The 21404-nt window shown below is 41.4% G+C and overlaps 1 protein-coding gene across 1 annotated transcript in view; it reads right to left on the bottom strand.

Annotated features, from left to right (window-relative positions):
* Window positions 1-11625: 11625 nt before the first annotated feature.
* The window catches only part of si:ch211-1e14.1 (UPF0606 protein KIAA1549), a 34812-nt gene continuing 25033 nt past the window's right edge, over window positions 11626-21404 (bottom strand). The window contains exons 12-21 of the mRNA XM_055222234.1: window positions 20948-21084; window positions 19480-19494; window positions 17987-18189; window positions 16612-16841; window positions 16401-16539; window positions 15483-15794; window positions 14479-14525; window positions 13607-13755; window positions 11963-12087; window positions 11626-11823 (exon numbers count right to left, since the gene is read on the bottom strand). Of these exons, the coding sequence (XP_055078209.1) occupies window positions 11626-11823; window positions 11963-12087; window positions 13607-13755; window positions 14479-14525; window positions 15483-15794; window positions 16401-16539; window positions 16612-16841; window positions 17987-18189; window positions 19480-19494; window positions 20948-21084 (1555 nt within the window). The remainder of the gene's footprint in view (window positions 11824-11962; window positions 12088-13606; window positions 13756-14478; window positions 14526-15482; window positions 15795-16400; window positions 16540-16611; window positions 16842-17986; window positions 18190-19479; window positions 19495-20947; window positions 21085-21404) is intronic.

Here is a 21404-nt window from a genome sequence, read left to right as displayed (position 1 = left end):
GGAAAAAGTCATGGGGAAAAGGTCCTGGAAAGTTTTGCAAAAGTCCTGGAAAGTTTTGATAAAGTCCTGGAAAAAGTCATGGGGAAAAGGTCCTGGAAAGTTTTGCAAAAGTCCTGGAAAGTTTTGCAAAAGTCCTGGAAAGTTTTGCAAAAGTCCTGGAAAGTTTTGATAAAGTCCTGGAAAAAGTCATGGGGAAAAGGTCCTGGAAAGTTTAGCAAAAGTCCTGGAAAGTTTTGATAAAGTCCTGGAAAAAGTCATGGGGAAAAGGTCCTGGAAAGTTTTGCAAAAGTCCTGGAAAGTTTTGATAAAGTCCTGGAAAAAGTCATGGGGACAAAGTCCTGGAAAGTTTTGCAAAAGTCCTGGAAAGTTTTGCAAAAGTCCTGGAAAAAGTCATGGGGAAAAGGTCCTGGAAAGTTTTGCAAAAGTCCTGGAAGGTTTTGCAAAAGTCCTGGAAAGTTTTGATAAAGTCCTGGAAAAAGTCATGGGGAAAAGGTCCTGGAAAGTTTTGCAAAAGTCCTGGAAAGTTTTGATAAAGTCCTGGAAAAAGTCATGGGGAAAAGGTCCTGGAAAGTTTTGCAAAAGTCCTGGAAAAAATTCATGGGGAAAAGGTCCTGGAAGTTTTGATAAAGTCCTTTGCAAAACTTTCCAGGACTTTTGCAAAACTTTCCAGGACCTTTTCTCCACAACTTTTTCCAGGACTGCGTCGCTCTGTCGCTAAGATACGAGCGTTTGGGATAAACACGGTCCAGCCTCCGCTACAAAAACAACGCTGTCATAATGAAAGAACGCAGACGCACTTCCCCGGAGGAAAAGTAGAGTTTAAGGCGAGTAAAAAAATCAGACAGGAAACAAGAGCTAATGGCGCCGTAAATCGTGTATTTAAACGGATTTTTATGTGTTAGATGTCGCCTTTCTGGTCTAAAAAAATTAGCAAAACAGAACGAAAACAGATTATTTGGATGATTTTATTTTTCCCGCCGCGTTTTAGTAACATGCTAAAGTTGCTAAATGCTAACTGCTCTCATTTTTATTCAGCGTTTTTTCCACTTTCAAGTCACTCAAAGCGATTTACAAGAACGAAACACTCACACATTCACCGGGGAGAGGTGTTAAGTGTCTTGCCCAAGGACACAACAACAGCATTTATCTGTAGGAGCTGGAATCGAACTGCCAACCTTCACGTCAGAGGGCAAGCGCTCGACTAACCAAGCTCTGTCGCCCCCTAAAGCGTCGATTCGTTTACTCGTTTATTCATTTAGATGAGTCGTTCTTCATGAGTTCAGCGAGGAGCTAACCGGGCGCTAAAACAGGCATCTCTCCGTGTTGGGGGCGGGGTCACACAGGGGTCACGCAGGGGTCACGTGTTCATAAATAGACCCCCACAGAAGTCGTCCAGTTCTGATTTATTTGTCCACGTCCACACGCAGCTGTTTGTGCGACTGTCCTGGTCCCAAAGGCTTCAGCTTTCAACATTTGGCTCATGAGTCACAGCTGAAACTCACCGACGCTTCACGACGCGTCACCGACGCTTCGCCGACGCTTCGCCGACGCTTCGCCGACGCTTCAGTTTTGACGCTTCAGTTTTGACGCTTTGGATCTCAGAAAAAAAATGTATAGAATTGAATTGAACATTTTGATCGATTACACGACACGATCAACTTCATCCTATCGACTCGGGACAGTTGGTCAGTTGGTCGAGCGTTTGTCCGCTGATCTGAAGGTTGCCGGTTCGATTCCAGCTCCTACAGATAAATACTGTTGTTGTGTCCTTGGGCAAGACGCTTAACCCGCCTCAGCCCAGTGTGTGTGTGAGTGTTTCGTTCTTGTAAATCGCTTTGAGTGACTTGAAAGTGGAAAATCGCTGTATAAAAACGTGATCTTTTACATTTTACCACCGCCGGCCCAGTGTTTATTTACATAAATGTTGTTTTTGTACAGTCTGGGTGCTCTCACGAGGCTCTCCCTGTATAAATAACAAACCGTGTCACTTCGTTATTGTCACAGTGACGGCCACACGAGGGCGCTCTGAGCTTATTTACCAGTAAGAAACAATAAAAAAGTAAGATATAAAGTTTTGCGTTCACTGTTTTTGTTTATTCACAGCCCAAAGTGGTTTGTATATTTTCTGTCTGAGGTGTCTGTGAGTTCTACGACGTGAAGTGTAGAAGAAGAAGAAGTAAGACCACAGTTTATTATTATTAGAACTTGATTTTAAAGAGAAAATGTCTGTTCTTGGTCTTGATTTTGTCAAATAAATTTCCCCAAAAACGCAACTTATATATGTTTTTTTCCTTCATCATTATTCATTTTTTGGCTGGTGCGACTCCAGAGCGACGTATAGTCCGGAAAATACGGTAAGTAAAATCTGTAAAATGCACGTCTTATCCGCCATTTTTCAAACTGAAAACGCTTTTGGAAATACAGTCGTTAAATGTTAAACCTCAACTGTTAATATAAAACGATACGACAGATACGATACTGAAATACTTTTACTTTTGTTTCGCTCGTCTCCATGGTGATGTGATGTCATGAGCTGAAACAGGAAGTGCTCGGTTGTGTTTTTAATCTCCACAAACCTTCATTTCTAGAATCATTTGGATCATTTCCGCTCACAAATCCATCCTGAACGAAAGATAAAAGTCGCTGCTTCGTGACATTTTTTGAGGTTTGGGGATGAAACAGACGAATAATAAACATGTGGAACAAAACACAACTTTAGGTTTGATTTGGAGAAGGGAACAGCATTAAAACATGATCATTTATCTTAAAATAATCACACGTAGCGATTATAAGCTCAACCCAATGAACCAACTGTTTATTTGCTGCAGAAATAACAAGTATAATAATGAGAAGAGCAGAAACATGAGCTTTTCTTGTGTCAACTCTGTTTTATTTTTATTGCACTGTCCCATTGCCATTTAAATCCTCTCTGCGGCTCTGCGCTCGTCGTACACAATGGTCTATTCCGGGCTGCACGGTTCTGCGGCGGCTGCATTCTTCCAGCGTTTGACCACCGAACTTCCAAACGTTTGACTCTTAAAGCCTCAGCTCCACAAACGAACTGTGAAACGAACTGAACTTTTACAAAGACGCCGCTCAGACACGACAGAACCGAGGGAGATAAACACCCGAGAGTCAAATGAAAAAGTGTGGAGACTGGAACAAGCGTCTAAAGTTCTGCTTAACCCTCTGGTGCACAGCGGTCACTACAGTGGACAGCGACTAAAACAGAACTTTCTCTTTAATGCATTGGTTTAAATGGTGGAGTGCTCTCTGCTGCCACACTCCATTGAGGTCAATTCAGTGGTCAGTCGGTGTAACTACAAGTAAATGTCCTCTGGTTTTCTTACTCAGGTCTAAACATTGCACCTAAACAGTGTTGAAATTTACCCCAAAAAATGTTGAAATGTTTTTCAAAGCATAAAAAGAAACATATGTCTGTATATTTACAATAAAACACAAGTTAATTCATTTTTACAGGCAGTTCACAATGTTGTTTCATGTCCAGAGAAGAATAAAAACAGTTCAGAAAAAAATCTTGACCAAGGCTTTGATAATTCATGCATCAGAGGGTTAAAGACGTTTGTTCCAACAGATTTACAGAACGAGAGAAAGAATAAACAGATTTACAGTATGTGAGAAAGAATATACGACAAGACAGAAACGCCCCGCGACGTCCATCTGCCCCAAAACACCAGGAAAAATAGATTAACAGGATTATCTGAGGCGTCTGTAACTTTATTCACAACGGATTTATCAGAGTCTGGAGGAAAGTACACAAGTAAAATGAGTAAAGTACACAAGTAAAATGAGTAAAGTACTGCAGTTAAGGAAAGTACAGATACCTGAAAATTCTACTTAAGTACATTTTACAGTGTGTACTTTTTACTTTTACTTGAGTACATTTGAGAGCAGTATCTGTACTTTCTACTGCACTACATTTATGAACAGGACTGAAAAGTAAAAAGTACTTTTCATCTGATTTAAGGGGTTATTTTTTACTTTTTTTTTTTAAGTTTAAGAGTTTAAGCTTCGACTTCGAGCAAAACAAAAATAAAAAAACAAAATTCATAAGAAAAATTAAAAAATGGATTTATGTTAAACAAAATATGTCTCAACAAATAAACGAACACTTTTGCTTTTTACTCTTACAGTACATTTTTAAACTAGTACTTTAATACTTTTACTTAAGTAGATTTTTTCATGTGATACTTTTACTTGAATAACTTTTTACCTCTGTATTTGTACTTTTACTTAAGTAACAAAACTGAGTACTTCATCTGATGTTTTGACCTGGGTCACGTGTTCTGCGTGTCAGGCTACAATACAAATAAATAAATAAATAAATACATAAATAAGCTAGTTGCTAAGCTAGCTTGCTGCGCGGTCTCCATGGAAACAGCAAAAACAAACAGCTCATGTCACAGTCACGTCCCGTCTGTCGTTTACTCTGCTCAAGCTGCACATGTCGGTCAAACGATGATGATGATGATTAACTCAAAATAACTCAAGAGACGAGCAGAAATACAAAGTGGACTACTACTACTACTACTACTAGTACTACTACTACTACTACTACTACTACTACTTTTTATTCTGCCTCTTCTGTTTTAATGTAAATTTTATGATGATTATTTGTGATAATTTATGTTTTGATTTGTGTGATTTTAGTGTCTTTCTTATTCTGTAAAACACTTTGAATTACTCTGTGTACGAGTGTTGTGCTGTACAAATAAACTTGCCTTGCCTAGTACTACTACAACTGTCACTACTACTGCTGTTACTGCTACTACTGCGGCTAAAACTACTACGTACAGAAGTATTTAAATATGTCAGAAGGAAACAGCAGCAAATCAAATACCAACAAAATGTCTAAAAAACAAAAAACTTCGTGATACGTCAAACTGGAAGCTGGAGATGTGGTGAAGGTGTGTGGAGTTTAAAAACACAGTGGAGCACTTCCTGTATCACCACATGATGACATCACAAGGTGGAACGGAGTGTTTTCAGTTTGAGAAACAAACTCAGTCTAAATCTGCAGGTTTGTGTGTTAAACATGTGAGAATGAAACAAAAAAACACAACTCCAGGTCTGTTTGTGACGAGGAAACGACATCAGAACAGATCAGAAAACAGCGTAACACGTCCACTTTAAGTTTCTCTGTTTCACTTATATTGTTTTTTTTTCTCTTTTTCCTGATTTTGTGATTTCAAACTTACAAAACACACGAGGAGCCAGTGAACCGCTTTTGATTTCAAACATTCAGATCACTTAAGCAGCTATAATAACATCCATCGCTCTCAAACGAGCCAACACAAACTCTCTCTGTGAGTTTTACGGCCGCCGTCTAATCCGTGTAATGGCGTTTGTCAGTCTGGCCCCGCCGCTCGCGAACCACAACAAACCCGCTGAACGTGTCGACCCCGGCCGCCCGGGACACAACGGTCCGGTTGTGGAACGAGAGCCGGAGCAGCTGACGTCCAGGAGCGGCGGCCGAGGACGGGTCACCGCCGCTCAAAGACGACCATTCACCTCCCTCCAGCGTCACATGAGCCACACTCGCCCCCGGGACGACAATATCAGCCTGTGTGTGTTTGTGTTACAGTACGACACACAAGGGCCACGGGACAGAGGGACCGCTGTGGAGCCGAGACCGAGCGACACCGAGAGGAGCGTCCACTGTCAAGTTTTTTACATTATTCTCTCTGTTTTTGTCTGTAAAACCCCTCACCACACACTTTATACACTTTTCTCACACAGGCGTTAACATTTTCTCACATTTCTCTCTCGTTTAAACTCTCTCAAAGTTCAAACCTTCGTAGGCGTCTTTGTCGGTGCAGAACGTTTCATCGACATTGTGGGTTTTGTCGGTGGAGAAAACAAATTGCAAACGTACAGCACTTCAGAGTCACACTGAGATCCAACGTTTATGTAAATTTGTCTGAACACATTCTGTACTGGACAGGAGACACGGCACGGAGGAGACTGATGGACAATGGTCTACAGTCCAACAGCCAATCAGGACGCACGACACAATGGTCTACAGTCCAACAGCCAATCAGGACGCACGACACAATGGTCTACAGTCCAACAGCCAATCAGGACGCACGACACAATGGTCTACAGTCCAACAGCCAATCAGGACGCACGACACAATGGTCTACAGTCCAACAGCCAATCAGGACGCACGACACAATGGTCTACAGTCCAACAGCCAATCAGGACGCACGACACAATGGTCTACAGTCCAACAGCCAATCAGGACGCACGACACAATGCACGAAACAGTGAGACCACGAAAGGTGAACCGCGATGTACTGAGGGACAACTGTGTATTCTGAATATTTCAAATACTTTTACACTGAGTTAAAGTGGACTCAGCTTGATGATTGAATAATTTTACTAGAACATTTTTTTAAAAGTACATTTTATATAATCAGACGTGTCCACATGAGTCTGGTTCATTTGTTCAGTTTCACTGTAAAAACCTGCGCAGAAAGATTTTATTTTAGTTTGGACTGAAGGAAACATCATGTACTGGACATTTTATTGTATTTAATACAAATGTCCAGAGACTGGACATGGAAAACAGCTGGAGCTAAATTAAATAAATAAATAAATAAACAAACAGTTGTATTTAATGGGATGGAGCCAATTTCAACTATAAGGATCTTAGCAACCAAAGAGCCAATCCAAAGATCAAAATGCGACGTTCCACCTTGTGATGTCATCAAGTGGTAGTTTTCAAGTGAACTCCTCCTTTTACCTTTAGTTTAGTCGAGATAAGAGACAACTCCAGGACTGAAATGATCCAAATGATTCTATAAATGAAGGTGTGTGGAGTTTAAAAACACAGTGGAGCACTTCCTGTATCACCACATGATGACATCACAAGGTGGAACAGAGTGTTTTCAGTTTGAGAGAAGAACTCAGTCTAAATCTGCAGGTTTGTGTGTTAAACATGTGAGAATGAAACAAAAAAACACAACTCCAGGTCTGTGTGTGACGAGGAAACGACATTTTAACACAGTTTAACGCTCACAAAAGTGAAGTTTGTGTAAAATCTGACGTTTGGCGAAATACAAAACATGTGATGAGCGAAAGGAGCTGCCAGATTAAACCAAACAATAATTAGTAAAAACTCTCTGAAATCATCCACAGTGTCTCCTGGATTTGCTAGAAAACTGTGAAAATGAGCCAGAGAACCAGCCCTGGGAGGAAACGTGGAGACAGAAGTACAATCGAGGGGAGGAGCCAACGTTTAGGGAAACTCTGCAGTGACGTCACAACCTCCACGCACCGTCCGATGGAGCGGGACGGCGCTGCGTTCAGGTAAACTGTGTAAAAATCCAAACATCACCCTCCCTGACGGCACATGACTCCAGACTGCAGTGTGTCGGAGCCTCTGCAGTGTCTTTACGAGCCAAGACGTGCAGGACCAGGGGGGTGGGCGTGGGAGTGGGAGTGGGTGAGGGGTAGCACCAGCCCCTGCCACCAGCCCCAGTGAAGTGCAAAACTGTTCACAGCTGTCAGGGGAAGCCAAAGAAATCCGTTATTACGAACCAACCACTGGAATGTCTGCTCCTCTGACGCTGATGCAGTGAGGAAAGTATGTCACGGTTTGCCAAGTGAAATCACACAACGAAAACTAATTATTAGGGACTGTAAACCTCTGCTATGTAATTATGTCATCTCCAAGCACCAACACAAACACGAGAGGAGCACACACTTACTTCTCCAGGGCTGAAGCTCCTCTCGCCTCTGGTCGACGCTTAAATCCACCACAGTGACAAGCCGGTCCTACATCTGCAGTGATGGACCCCGCTCTGTGCGCTCAAACCCACCCGCTCGCTCGTTTCCCCCAAGGTCAGCAGACTCACAGAGGCAGAGAGCGGACCACTTAGCTCCTCCCACCTCAGACAGTCGCTCCGGTCTCTGTTCTTCGGGTTGTGGCAGGTTACAGTCAGGAGGAGGAGGAGGAGGAGGAGGAGGAGGAGGAGGAGGCTGTCGCAGTGTGATCCAGATTAACTCTCGGGTTTGGTCTCGTCGCTGTCGTCCCACCTGAGGCACAGACGGGATTATGGGAGAAGAGGGAGAAGGAGGAAGGGGAGGCAGACAGGAGGTGCACTTTAAGCTCCTGTGCAGATCAGAAGATGGACGTGTCATCTGAGGTGCTGCGTGTTCACACTGGCCCCTCTGGTATTTCTCTCATGATGTGCAGTTCCAGACTCTCCACGTGTTTGGTCCTTGTATTAAAATGTTTCAGTGATGTTGTTGTTGTTGTTGTTGTTGTTCTTGTTGTTGTGGAGCTTCAGTGGACCCCGTGAAGCTCCTTTAGCTCCATCTCCCACTGAGTTTAGACCTGGTGATTGGATTAAAGGGGAGGGGTGAGGTTTGTGCAAATCTGTTTAATACAAGACAAATAAAGTGATTTTCTGTGAGTTAAAAGCTGCGAACTTTACACAGACTTTAATCACTGAAAACAATAAATATAATGACATGAGAGGCATTTTTACACAGAACTTTTCCTCCTTCGAGTCACTCAAACACTGGGGGAGAGGCGGGTTAAGTGTCTTGCCCAAAGACACAGCGGTAGTTTCATCTGTGTGAGCCGGAGTCGCACCGCCAACCTGTGGGTCCATAGATCTGACCCCTCAGTGATGACCGATGATGTTTATGTCAAGAAAGGAGAAGATTTGAACTGGCAACCTTCAGATCAGGGGACAAACTCTACCGACTGAGCCACATTTACATAATAAACTTTGTGTTAAATTGTGTTTATGTTGCAGCTTCATATTGATCCTGGAGCGACGCAAAGACACGTCCAGTCAGGGTCAACTGGTCAATTATTTTAATATTTATTTTTTCAGATCAAAGCTGTGACACTGGTCTAGAAAAAGAATTAAAAAAATCTAAAAATGAACATCAAAAAATAATCTAAAAATAAAAAGAATCTAAAAATCTACATCTAAATATAATCTAAAAAAAACAAAAAAACAACAAAAAAAACAACAAAACAAAAACAAAACAAAAAAACAAAAAAACAACAACAACAAAAAACCCCAAACAAACAAAAAAACACTGGTCTGGAAAAAGAATTGTAAAAATCTAAAAATGAACATCTAAAAATAAAAATAATCTAAAAATCTACATCTAAATATAATCTAAAAAAAACCAACAACAACAAAAAAAAACAAACCAAAACAAAACACTGGTCTGGAAAAATAATTTCAAAAATCAAAAAAAGAAATGAGAAATCAACATCTAAAAATAATCTACAAAACAACCCCCACTGGTCTGAAAAAATATTTATTAAAAATCTAAAAATACTCTAAAAATCAATGTTTAAAAATCTAAAAGTCAAAAAATTATCTAAAAATAATAATCTAAAAATCAAATTCTAAAAATAATGAAAAAAACATGAACATCTAAAAAGAATCTAATCGTATTTAAAAAACTAAAAATCCAAATCTAATCTAACATAAAACCCCACTCTGGTCTAGAAAAATAATCTGTTAAAATAAAATAAAGATAGATATTTATTTAAAGTAAAATATATTTCAAATGAGTCACAGAAAAGTCAAACCAAATGAATGTCGTCTGCGTGGTTCAACCCTCTCGTTTCACGTTTGGCTCTTTTGTCTTATTTAATTAGACCTGCCACACCCGAGCTCTTCATCAGCTCGAGACACTGACACACGACTGTTTTAATAGTGATAAAAACATAAAAAAAACTCATATTCTCAAGTGAAACCAGTTCAGATGCTGCACAGGTTTGATCGTGTGTCGTATACTGCCCCCGTGTGGCTGCACAGCGTCAGTACAACAACACAGCACATGCAGAGTCTTATCTAAAGCTCCAGACTGTGTGGATCTGGCTTTTTTTGAATCTAAAATGACACAAACATCATTTACAAAGTCGCTGTTTATTTTCTACATGATCGCAGGATAAACGAGGCTACAGAAAATAATAATTAAACATGCAAAATAAGTTGGACCAGCCAACGTATGACATCACACAGACAAAACAGAACAACCTAAAACGTACAAGGATTAAAAAAATAAAAATAATAATAATAATAATAGCACAACATGATGCAGCACTGAACACAACAAAAACCTAAGTAGTTGAGATGTAGTTACAGTACGTGAGCAGTAGAGGGAGGCGCACAGTTTGAGATCAGCAACACCGTGAACAAACATGAACAAAGATGAACAAAGATGAACCAAGATGACGTATCCCTGAAACCCCAGACGCCCCGGACACCTCCCTCCGCTCCGTTTGATTTGATCCGCTCATACATAACCCAACACGGGCATCAAACCCCAGACTTTTCCAAAAAAGGCTCTAATTAAGACACAACGATACTGCCCCGGTTTGTTATGTCACGTTTTAAGACAAAAACCCCCATCACGGATTTGAAAACTCATCAAGTCTCATCAGGGAAGGCCAAGTGACGACAAAATGACAAAGGTTTCAAAAGCAAACACGTAAAAAAAACTTGTACATTTTGATTTTTTTCCCCCCTCGAAAGGCAAAGCAAATAAAATACTGCATTATGTCAGAGATTTGGTCGTAAGAGTCATTCATTTTGGGATCGATGTGAAAACAAAACACTGGCGTCTTTCGGTCAAAGCTTCTCCAGCATTTACAAAACAAACGTCCTGAGCTGCCCCCAGTAGTCTGCGTTCAGTCAGTGCAACGAGTACGACTGTTCCCACGCGCACAAGGTCAAAGACAGGCTTTAAAAACCATTTAATCAACACGTTTACGCCCCCTACAGTCGTTTTTCAAAAAGCATTTCAAGGCCGTTTCCAGTTTTATCAAGCAGTAAGTAAATAACTGTTTAAAAATGATGCTTTAGCGGATCGTTTTGAGCTTAGGCCTGTCACGAGAACATCAGGAAGTGCGGTACATAGAGAATAAACCAGACTTTTAAACAGAATTATCCCCCTAAAATGTTCTAAAATATGAAGTGGAATAAAAAAACGCCAGAATTAAACACTTAAGTAACGAGTTTGTGTCTATATTGAGTCGTAAACGTTCATGATTCAAACTTCTACAGCTCAAATTGCATCGTAGAACAGAAAAATGATCAGATATTTCCCACATTAATACAAAGAAAACATCCTGTCGATAATACTGACGCCCAAAAGTGACAGTTCCGTCGTGTAGAAGCAGAAATACAATGCGTGGATATGTTTTTCATCGTGACAGGCCTAACGTCGGCTGTAACGTAAACATTTGCTCGTGACACTGTTTCTGTTCTTCCTGGCTCCACGTGGGTCACAGTGTCGATGGCGTCGCCGGCTCATTATGGCAGAAAAATAAAGCAGGTAGCACCGAAAAGACCTGCACCAGAAGAGAAAGAATCCAACGGTCTGGAAGAGGAAATGACCAGGAAGGGGAACGTTTCACTAGAATGACCACATCTTTTAAAAGACGAGTCAAACAGCGGCGTGTTGGAGTCGTGGCGTTCGGAGGACCTGTTTATTTCTTCACCTTAAACATTCTGCGGCTGGTCACGTGACTTCGATACGTTTCAGTCGTGTCTTTAAGTTCAGATGTTCGGTCTGTGGGACTTCCATGGGAAGTATTATCTTTGGGCCAGTGGAGCGACTGTTCTAGCTGTGGAAACTGGGCACAGCTGCCTGTTTCTGCGAGAGGCGGAGCAGCTCCTCTCTGATGGCCTTGATCAGAGACGCAGAGGAGTGAGTGGGAGGAGCCGGGTCCAGAGGAGGAGGAGCCGAGAGGTATCCCACCCCAGACGTGTCTAAATGAGGAGGCAGAGCGGACGCCTCCCTCAGACCGCTCCTCGACATCTGCAACACAGAGCAGTCATGACAGTCCAGGAACTGAGGAGGCAGAGGAAGGAAGGAGAAGAAGAAGGAGAAGAAGAAGAAGAAGAAGAAGAAGTTAGTAAAAGACCAGAGGAGTCAGGACAGAAACACAGACACGTACGGCGTCTTTGTCCAGGTCGTGATAAGGATTCCACCCGATTCCACCGTTAAGGCCCAGAGCGGCTCTCCCTCCTGCAGCGTGACCGTTCACCCGCCCGGGCAGCCCCACCTGAGAGAGGTGGAGACCTGCACGACACACACACACACACACACACTTTTATTGGTCTAATACACACTAATTATACAATAAGTCAATTAAAATGCATCATTATCAAACCAACACAACATCCACAGAACGACCAGCTCAACCACAGCTTCACTTTTGATTTAACAGATAAACTTTTTGGCACAATGTTCTATTTTCTAAGCACATTTAGAGAAACTAAAGGTGTTTGACGTGTGTGTGATCCTTCAGTCGTTCAGGTTTGATCCATAACCTCATAATAAAACCCAAAGTTAACCCTTGCATGTTCCTCACAGTCGACTTACGGAAAAGTTCCTCTGGGCTCAATTTGACCCTGATTTGTTTCTCTTATAACTCCATAAAATAACATACTTTTTTAATTTTTATTTATTTTTTATTTTGGTTAGTCAACTGTATTTTAGTAAAGATTGTGCATGTTTGAACCTCAAAATCTCCTGCAGCTCTTCATTTCCATCCCTGTCCTGTGTTTGTCGAGTGCAGAGGTGGAAATTAAATTGATCCGAGTTATAAGAGAAACAAACTGAGGCCAAATTGAACTTTAACGTGACTTGTTTTTCAGACGGTTCTTTCATTTTTGATAGAAATCATCCAAATGAACAAGAACAAGTGGCCCAATTTTCAGCCTATTTGATGAAGAAATGACCGAGTTCTGCTGAGAGTGAGTTATTTTTTGGGATCATAAATTACCCCAGGACGACACGAGGGTTAAATCTGTCAACTGGACAAACTAGAACTGACCAGAACTGAAGAAGCGTCTTGTAGGAGTGAAGACGTTTAGCTGCTCGTCCAAGCCGTGGCTTGGACGAGCAGCTAAACGTCTTCACTCCTACAAAGTTTTCACGATTCTCTGGAAGCTTTAAAATGCCTCCGTCTCATTAATTTTTTTATTGAGTCATTTCGAGCGCACGAATCAGGCACATCCAAAGCACAGCTCTTAGATTTGTTCCCGTACAAGCCCGAAAAGGACTCGGAAAAGGACGTGGAAAAGGACTCGGAAAAGGACTCGGAAAAGACTTGAAAAAGACTTGAAAAGGACTCGAAAAAGGATTTGAAAAGGACTCGAAAGGGACTCAGAAAAGGACTCGAAAAAGGACTCGAAAAGGACTTGAAAAAGGACTCAGAAAAGGACTCGAAAAGGACTAAAAAAGGACTCGAAAAGGATTTAAAAAAGGACTCGAAAAAGGACTCGAAAAGGACTAAAAAAGACTGGAAAAGGACTAAAAAAAGGACTCGAAAAGGACTAAAAAAAGGACTAGAAAAGGAGTCAGAAAAGGACTCGAAAAGGACTAAAAAAGACTCGAAAAGGACTAAAAAAAAGGACACGAAAAAGGATTTGAAAAGGACTCGAAAAGGCGTGGGAAGAAGAAAATGAAGAACTTATTTGCTTTTGTCCAGTTACAGATTTAACTTTGGCTTTTGTTCTTGTTTTGCTTAAGAGTTTTAAAATCTCCCAAACATACATGAATAATAACAGAACTGGGGGATGCGTTTTGGCCGTACCTGCAGTGCTCCCCACGGGTCGAGGTCGGGCGGACGGAGGCAGCTCGTCGGCGTAGTGCCCCCTGCTGGAGAACAGGCTGTCCGCTTGGATCTGCTCACCGAGTCCTGCTGCTTCTCCTGGTGGAAGGAAACCGGAGCCAAGGCCCAGTCTGAAAACCACAGCACCGCGTTAATGTGAGGTCCAACGCCGCGAGGCCTCAAACTCTTCTTCTGTGTTTCATTAAACGCCGCCCGCCCCTGTTTCAAACGTTTCAAAGTGCGTGGACGAGTTTCACGTGTTTCTGAGCCACACCAGGATCTGACCCGTTAGAGAAATGAAATAACAATGACTTTCCATGGATCATTTATGAAGCACGTGATGCGTAAGGATAAAGACGAGACGCACCAGGACTGAGACGAGACGGATTTGGAGACACAATCACAATTTAATAATCTCATAATAAACTTTTATACACAAACCTGCTCCTGTTTTTAATGTTTTATTTGGACTTGTGTGTGTCGTTTTGTTTGTTTTTCTGTTTGTGTTGTATTTTAAACAGGGCATCCACGAAAAAGAGAGTCAAAGTGATGTCATTGGGTTATAAAGAAATTAATAAATAAATGTATGAATTAATTAAAATAAAAAAAATAAATAAATAAAAAAAATTAAATAAAAAAGAACAAAAATAAAAAAGAATACAAATAAATACAAATAAAAGAATAAATAAATAAAATAAAATAAATGAAACAATAAAATAAAATAAAAACAAAAATAAAAAAGAATAAAAATAAAAGAATAAATAAATAAAATTAAACTAAAATTAAAATTAAAAAAATTCATAAAAGAAATGTGTTTTAAATGGTAGAAAACGTAACATTTATGCTGAACTCACCGTGGCGTCCGGCCTTGGACTAAAGGTGGAGACAGGTCACTAAACCTCTGCACAGAAAGAAAAAAACATTTTAGTGATTGATAAACATTTTGCAGCAGAATAAACTGTTCACGCTCAAGGACATCGCTCTGTGTCTTAAACCCTGAGTCTGTATTTGTCCAAACCTCGTCCTCGCTAAGTGGAGCTAATGGAGCGTTACGGCGTGGGGAGTATTACAGGAGACTTAGTGGTAGAAATCCGAGCGGAGCAGGTCACTGGTTCAATGAGGCGACAGATGGAGATATGCTTAAATGATTAGTTTGTACAGTTCGATCCTGCAGCGAAGTGTAGAAATCCTGGGGAAAGCACAGAAGTTTTTCAACGTTCCCCGCCCACTTTTGCCTCTAAAAGCTCCAAACTGCGCTTTCCTCGGGGTGGCACTTCCAGGTTAAGTTAATGGCGAATTTGAGAAACGTTTCGCTTCAAAAATCTGATATAAAGTCGTGTTGATTTGTGTAAAATGTTCTGTGTTTATGTGATGAACAAGTCAACACCTCATGATTCTCTGGAGGCTTTAAAACGCCTCTGTAAACATTTATTTTTTTATTTATTCATTTTGCGCAAACATATTACCACACCCAAAGCAGATCTCAGAGATTTGTTCCTACACAAGCTCGAAAACACTCGAAAAAGGACTCGAAAAGGACTCAAAAAGGACTCGAAAAAGGACTCAAAAAACACTACAAAAAGGACTTGAAAAAGGACGTGAAAAGGACTCAGAAAAGAACTCGGAAAGGGACTCAAAAAGGACTAAAAAAGGACTTGAAAAAGGACTACGAAAAGGACTCAAAAAGGAGTGGGAAGAAGAAAATGAAGAACTTATTTACTGCCTGATGCTAAATAACACCACCCATATGACGACGCCCGCGGCAACTTCCAGAGAAAAATGAGTAAAAGATGAGTAAAAGTTTGAGTAAACTCCCCCTGACAAACTAACATCACAGACAGAGTGTGGTGTTGCTCACGGTGGAGAAAGGCCCGGCCGGTTGATATGAAAGGCCCCAGTGTCCGGGGGGGCTGGAGCTGGGGTGGTTGCCGTTGACCCCGGGGAGGGTGATGCCGGCGGTGCTGCCCTGAGACGTGGGCGAGACCAGGGCAAAGGCGTCGTCCAGCAGGGAGTGCATCTGCTGCCGCGCCTCCTCGATGGACGGCTGCGGGGGCATGTACGGGGGAGGAGGGGGGGCGTGGCCCGGAGGAGAACAACCCGGACCCAGGAAGACGTCGTCCACGGGCGACGGACTCCGCAGAGGAGACCCCGGGCCTTGGTCCGGGTCCAACTGGAAAGTAACACGAGGATTTAAATGTCAGCGGAGAAAATGTAGGAATAATGTTTGATTTTAGCCTTTGGAGAAGTTTATTTGTGCAGAACAAAACAACATTAAAGAGACAAAACAACAAAACAAATTAAATTATAAATAATCATCATAAAACGAACATTAAAAGAGAAAAGTGCAGAATAAAACACTTTCAGTCACATAAAAAGAAAAACAGACTAAACCAGGACTGAACCGGGACTAAACCGGGACTAAACCAGTTTTGTGTTTGTCGTTTTCTACATAGGTCTTGTGTACTCGTGTACTTGTGTACTCATGTATTCGTGTACTCGTGCATTTGTGTACTCGTGTACTCATGTATTCGTGTACTCGTGTATTTGTGTAGTCGTGTATTCGTGTACTCGTGTACTCGTGTACTCATGTATTTGTGTACTCATGTATTTGTGTACTCGTGTATTCGTGTACTCGTGTATTCGTGCACTTGTGTACTCATGTATTCGTGTACTCCTGTACTCATGTACTCGTGTACTCATGTATTCGTGTACTCGTGTACTCGTGTATTCATGTACTCATGTACTCATGTACTCATGTACTCGTGCTCGTACACACCACATAGGCCACATTGTTGACTCCGGGGTACTTTCTGTAGACGGCGTCACAGTCGTCGCTGATCAGATGGTCTTTGTCCGCCTCCATCACGCCTCCGTTCAGCGGGTCCCTGCTCCTCTGTCGGGGGGAACGCCGTCCTCTGCAAACACAGACTCGTTTTATTCGGCGGCTCGTTTGCTCAGCGACACGGCGCCACGTTCATCGCACAGACCTCTTTTTGGGCTCTATAAAAACAGGCTGCGTCTGTGGATCCGGGTCTAGGATCTTATCTATTTGCAGCTGGGCTTTGTGGTAGACGTGCTCCTGCTCCTTGGCGTCGCTCTGGCCGTTCGTCACGTCCTCCATGGCGGGGAAGTCGTAGTGGCCCTTCCTCTTGGCGCGCAGACGGATTTTGTTTCGATGATGCTCAATCTCAGACTTTTGCCTCAGAGCGACTTGGATCTGGGGGAAAGTTAATGATTAGTTTTCTAAAAATATCTACAGACTCTTTAAATTCATGCTGTCCAATAAATCCAATGGTATAATACTACTACTACTACTACTACTACTACTACTACTAATAATAATAATAATAATGATAATAATGATAATAATAATAATAATAATGATAATAATAATAATAATAATAATGACAATAATGATAATAATAATAATAATAATCATGATAATAATGATAATAATAATAATGATAATCATGATAATAATAATAATAATAATGATAATAATGATAATAATAATAATAATAACTTTATTTGTATAGCACTTTTCAAAAACTAGTGTTTCACAAAATAAATACTTCATACATAGAAATAATAAAATAATAATTAACCACCTGCAGCAATAACATGTTTTAAAAATTAATAAAATACATTAAAAGTGTTTTTTTTTATTAAATTTAAATGCACCCACAGTGTCCCAGAGTCTAATTTTGGTCTTAAATGTTCGTATTAACCCTCTACATGATCCTGGGGTTTTTATTTCACTATTGTGTCTGTAAATCAAGATATGAACATTAATAACAGACAAATCAGGTCCTTCTTTCCCCGAGGTCGCTCCTGTTAGCGTTAGCCACAGGTTTGATTGACAGCGTTGCGCCCGCTCCCTCGATGGTCTAATCTCCTCTGACAGTTCGTTCCAGAGCTTTGGGGCCCTGACTGTAAAGCCCCGCCCCCTCTGGTCAGGCGTCCGGAGGAGGGGCGGAGTTATGGTTTAGTCATAACTATTCTTTAACTTTAAGTAAAGGAGTGCCCCAAGGCTCAATTTTGGGGCCCCTACTTTTTACTATTTTTATAAATTCTATTGGTCACAATTTAAAAGAAAGAGGCTTTTAGTTGTTTTGCTTCACAAAAATGGAATATGCTCCAAGGAAAAGCAAAACTGGACACGTTGGTGACACAATTGCAATTTAATAATCTGATAACAAACTTTTATACACACACCTGCACTTGGTATTGATGTTTTTTATGGACTTATTTGTTTGATTGTTCGGTTTGTGTTGTATTTTAAATTGTATTTTGTATTTAAAAGTCCAAGTGTCTCATTGGGTCCCCCTGTATAAATAAAGATAAATAATAAAAATAACTCACCTCCTGGTTTATCTGCTCAGGGTCGTTCACTTTTCTGTTGGCCGTAGGACTGTGCAGGGGGGGGACACACATGGGCTGCATGGCGATAAGCTGAACTTTGTTTGGTCTCCTTCCTGCGTCTGCGGCGCGGGACATTCTGTCGACGTGATCAAAGATGGAGGCCGACGACAGCTGCTCAGTCGGACCGTTCGACGGAGGAGGACCTGGAGACGCAAGAACACTTTATGTATTTAAAGAAAATACACAAGAGTTTAGCGTCGTGTGCAAAGCCACGGTAACACTTTATAATAACTATATCTTAATTAGCCTTAATAAAGCATGAAGAAAGACTTAATTAATAATGAGCAAGTACTTCATTAGTTCAGAACCGAGTCTGGACTAAACAAAGACTAAACCAGGACTGAACCAGGACTGAACCAGGACCAAGTCAGGACTAAACCAGGACTAAACCAGGACTAAACACCAGGACTGAACCAGGACCAAGTCAGGACTAAACCAGGACTAAACCAGAGACTAAACCAGGACTGAACCAGGACTAAACCAAGAGGTGGGTCCCTGAAGTCCTCAGAGTGGTTTAGTCCTGGTTTAGTCCCAGTTTAGTCACTGGTTTAATCCTGGTTTTGTTCTGCTTTAGTCCCGGTTCAGTCCCGGATTAGCCCTGGTCTAGTCCTGGTTTAGTCCTGGTTTAGTCCTGGTTTAGTCCCGGTTTAGTCCTGGTTTAGTCCTGGTTTAGTCCCGGTTTAGTCCTGGTTTAGTCCTGGTTTAGTCCTGGTTTAGTCCTGGTTTAGTCCCGGTTTAGTCCCGGTTTAGTCCCGGTTTAGTCCCGGTTTAGTCCTGGTTTAGTCCTGGTTTAGTCCTGGTTTAGTCCCGGTTTAGTCCCGGTTTAGTCCTGGTTTAGTCCTGGTTTAGTCTCTGGTTTAGTCCTGGTTTAGTCCTGGTTTAGTCCTGGTTTAGTCCTGGTTTAGTCCTGGTTTAGTCCTCCTCATGTGAGATGGTTCTTGTGGCTCATGTGGGAGATGTTCTTTGGTGCTGGTCCATGGAGAGACTTGTTCACACTGAGCTGCTTTAAAGTCTCTGAGCCACAGGAGCCAGAGGAGCCAGAGGAGCCAGAGGAGCCAGAGGAGCCAGAGGAGCCACAGGAGCCACAGGACACATGTGTGAAGTACTTCCTGGTTCTTGTTCCTTCATGTTTTTTTAGTGCTGTAAATAGTTTAGTTAATATAAAGTGTTACCAAAGTGACCACTGGGGATGTTCAGCTCAGAGGATTCTAACGGGATTCTAAAGCAAAACCTTCTTTCCAAACAGCGGCGTCGCCTTTGTTTGGTTTGTTGATTGTTTGTGCTTTGATTGACAGCTGAGCGGACAGTGATGGATGGTGAGAACGGACAGAACACAAAACGAGCGCAGAAGCAAATGGACAGCACATAGACACAGCTGCTAAAGGTTAAGACTGAGGTCCAACGAGACACAGAGGCAAACGTCAGACTCTTACCAATTCTATTCTTCCCTGAAAACCACAAGAGAAAGGAAAGAAAAGAGCTTTACTGAGCAGAAGAAAAACAGGTAGAAGAAAAGCAGCATTTTGTGAGTTAAAGCTAAAAAGACAGAAAAAGACAGAGCTGAGGAGACATTCAGAGGATTCAGTTTATGATCATAACGGACACATTACATAAACCACGAACATGTCACAAATACTCAGACGGCGGGGGAGCGGCTCCTCGGGGGAGCGGCTCCTCGGGGGAGCGGCTCCTCGGGGGGAGCGGCTCCTCGGGGGGAGTGCTGCTCTGACTCCACTCACATTTTCTCTGAGTGGCAAAGCAGGTTTGGATCTTTCAACAAGTCCGCTCATAAAATAACAGACACTTCCTTTCCCCAAACTCCCAGTTCAAGTTTTGTTCTTATTTTCACTGCAAACCAACAAGTGTTTCTGTGTAAAACTGTTTTTCCAAAGCACGAAAAACATTAATATCCCTGATTTTTTCCATTAGCTGATGGTTCTATTTACGTAAAGTTGACTCATGAAGCTTTAATCCATGTTCTAATGATGTTTCTCCTCAAAAACAGACCTGGACTTGTGTTTTGTTTCATTCTCACATGTTTGAGTCACACTTTATTATTAGTCTGTCACATCTCCACAGCTCAAAACGCTCTGTTCCACCTTGTGATGTCATCAAGTGGTAGTTTCCAAGTGAACTCCTCCTTTTACCTTTAGTTCAGTCGAGATAAGTGACAACTCCAGGACTGAAATGATCCAGATGATTCTCGTGAAGCTGTTTAAAGTTTAAAAACACAGTGGAGCACTTCCTGTATCACCACATGATGACATCACAAGGTGGAACAGAGTGTTTTCCAGCCTAAATCTGCAGGGTTTGTGTGTTAAACTTGTGTGAATCAAACAAAACAAAAAAACACAACTCCAGGAACACATATATTTGTGTAGAAGTGGAAGTATTGCAGTTATTGTTTTGTAGATTTGCATTAGAATATACTAATATAAATATAAAATAATAATAATATATAAAAAAAGAGTATACTGTCTATGATTAAAGCTTTAAAAAAGAGACAGAAACTACTACTAATAATGTAATCTTAGAAACAAGTGCATAAAGTTTTATTTCTGCCCGTTTTGGTTCATTTTATTCAGGCCCATCCACAGAAATTTCAAGGCCTGGGGTAAAAAGCCGCACATGGGCCCCCTCGAATATAAATAATTGGATAAAAGTCGAATTCTGAGCCCGTAAAACCCTGGGACCCCTTTGTCTGCCCCGACCCCTGACCATTCACGTTTTATCCAACACTTGAACCAAGACATTTACAGGATCATTTTTATTTATTGCCTGAACATAGTGTCTGAACTGCCCTCGTCTTTGTCCCGCCCCGAGTCTGTCAGATGTTTTCCGCCCCGATCGTCCCCTCCCCCGTCCATTTGGCCCCGTGTTTTTGTGAGCGGTGCCACTTGCCGTTTAAAACATTGATGTGGTTCTTACGAGTGTGTTTGGCGTCACTGGGCGCGGCGTGGCCTCTCAGGTTGTCCTCCGCAGTTTCCCGCTCGCTGGAATGGTCCGTGACCACAGAGTCACCGTCTGAAGGCGAAATCCTGCCCAGAAACACCACGACGTCAATAATTAAAAAGCAGGTCAGGCCTAACGGGTCAAAATCCCACGAGCAAAACAGATAAAGCACAGGATTTGGACACCATTTTGTTTTCAAGTTTAGAATTTATTTTTTTATTATTATTATTAATTTTTATTTTATTTATTTTTAATGTATTTAATTTATTTTATTTTATTATAGAATTTATTTATTATTTAAGTAAAACAAAATATATCTTTTTAAAATTTATATTATTTTATTATAGAATCAATTTATTATTCAAGTAAAAAAAAAAACATTACTTTTTATATTTTTAATTTATTT

Source organism: Periophthalmus magnuspinnatus, chromosome 6 (assembly GCF_009829125.3).
Source record: "Periophthalmus magnuspinnatus isolate fPerMag1 chromosome 6, fPerMag1.2.pri, whole genome shotgun sequence".
Lineage (NCBI taxonomy): Eukaryota > Metazoa > Chordata > Actinopteri > Gobiiformes > Gobiidae > Periophthalmus > Periophthalmus magnuspinnatus.
The sequence above is the reverse complement of the archived record's forward strand: the minus strand, read 5'-3'. Positions and strand labels throughout refer to the sequence as shown.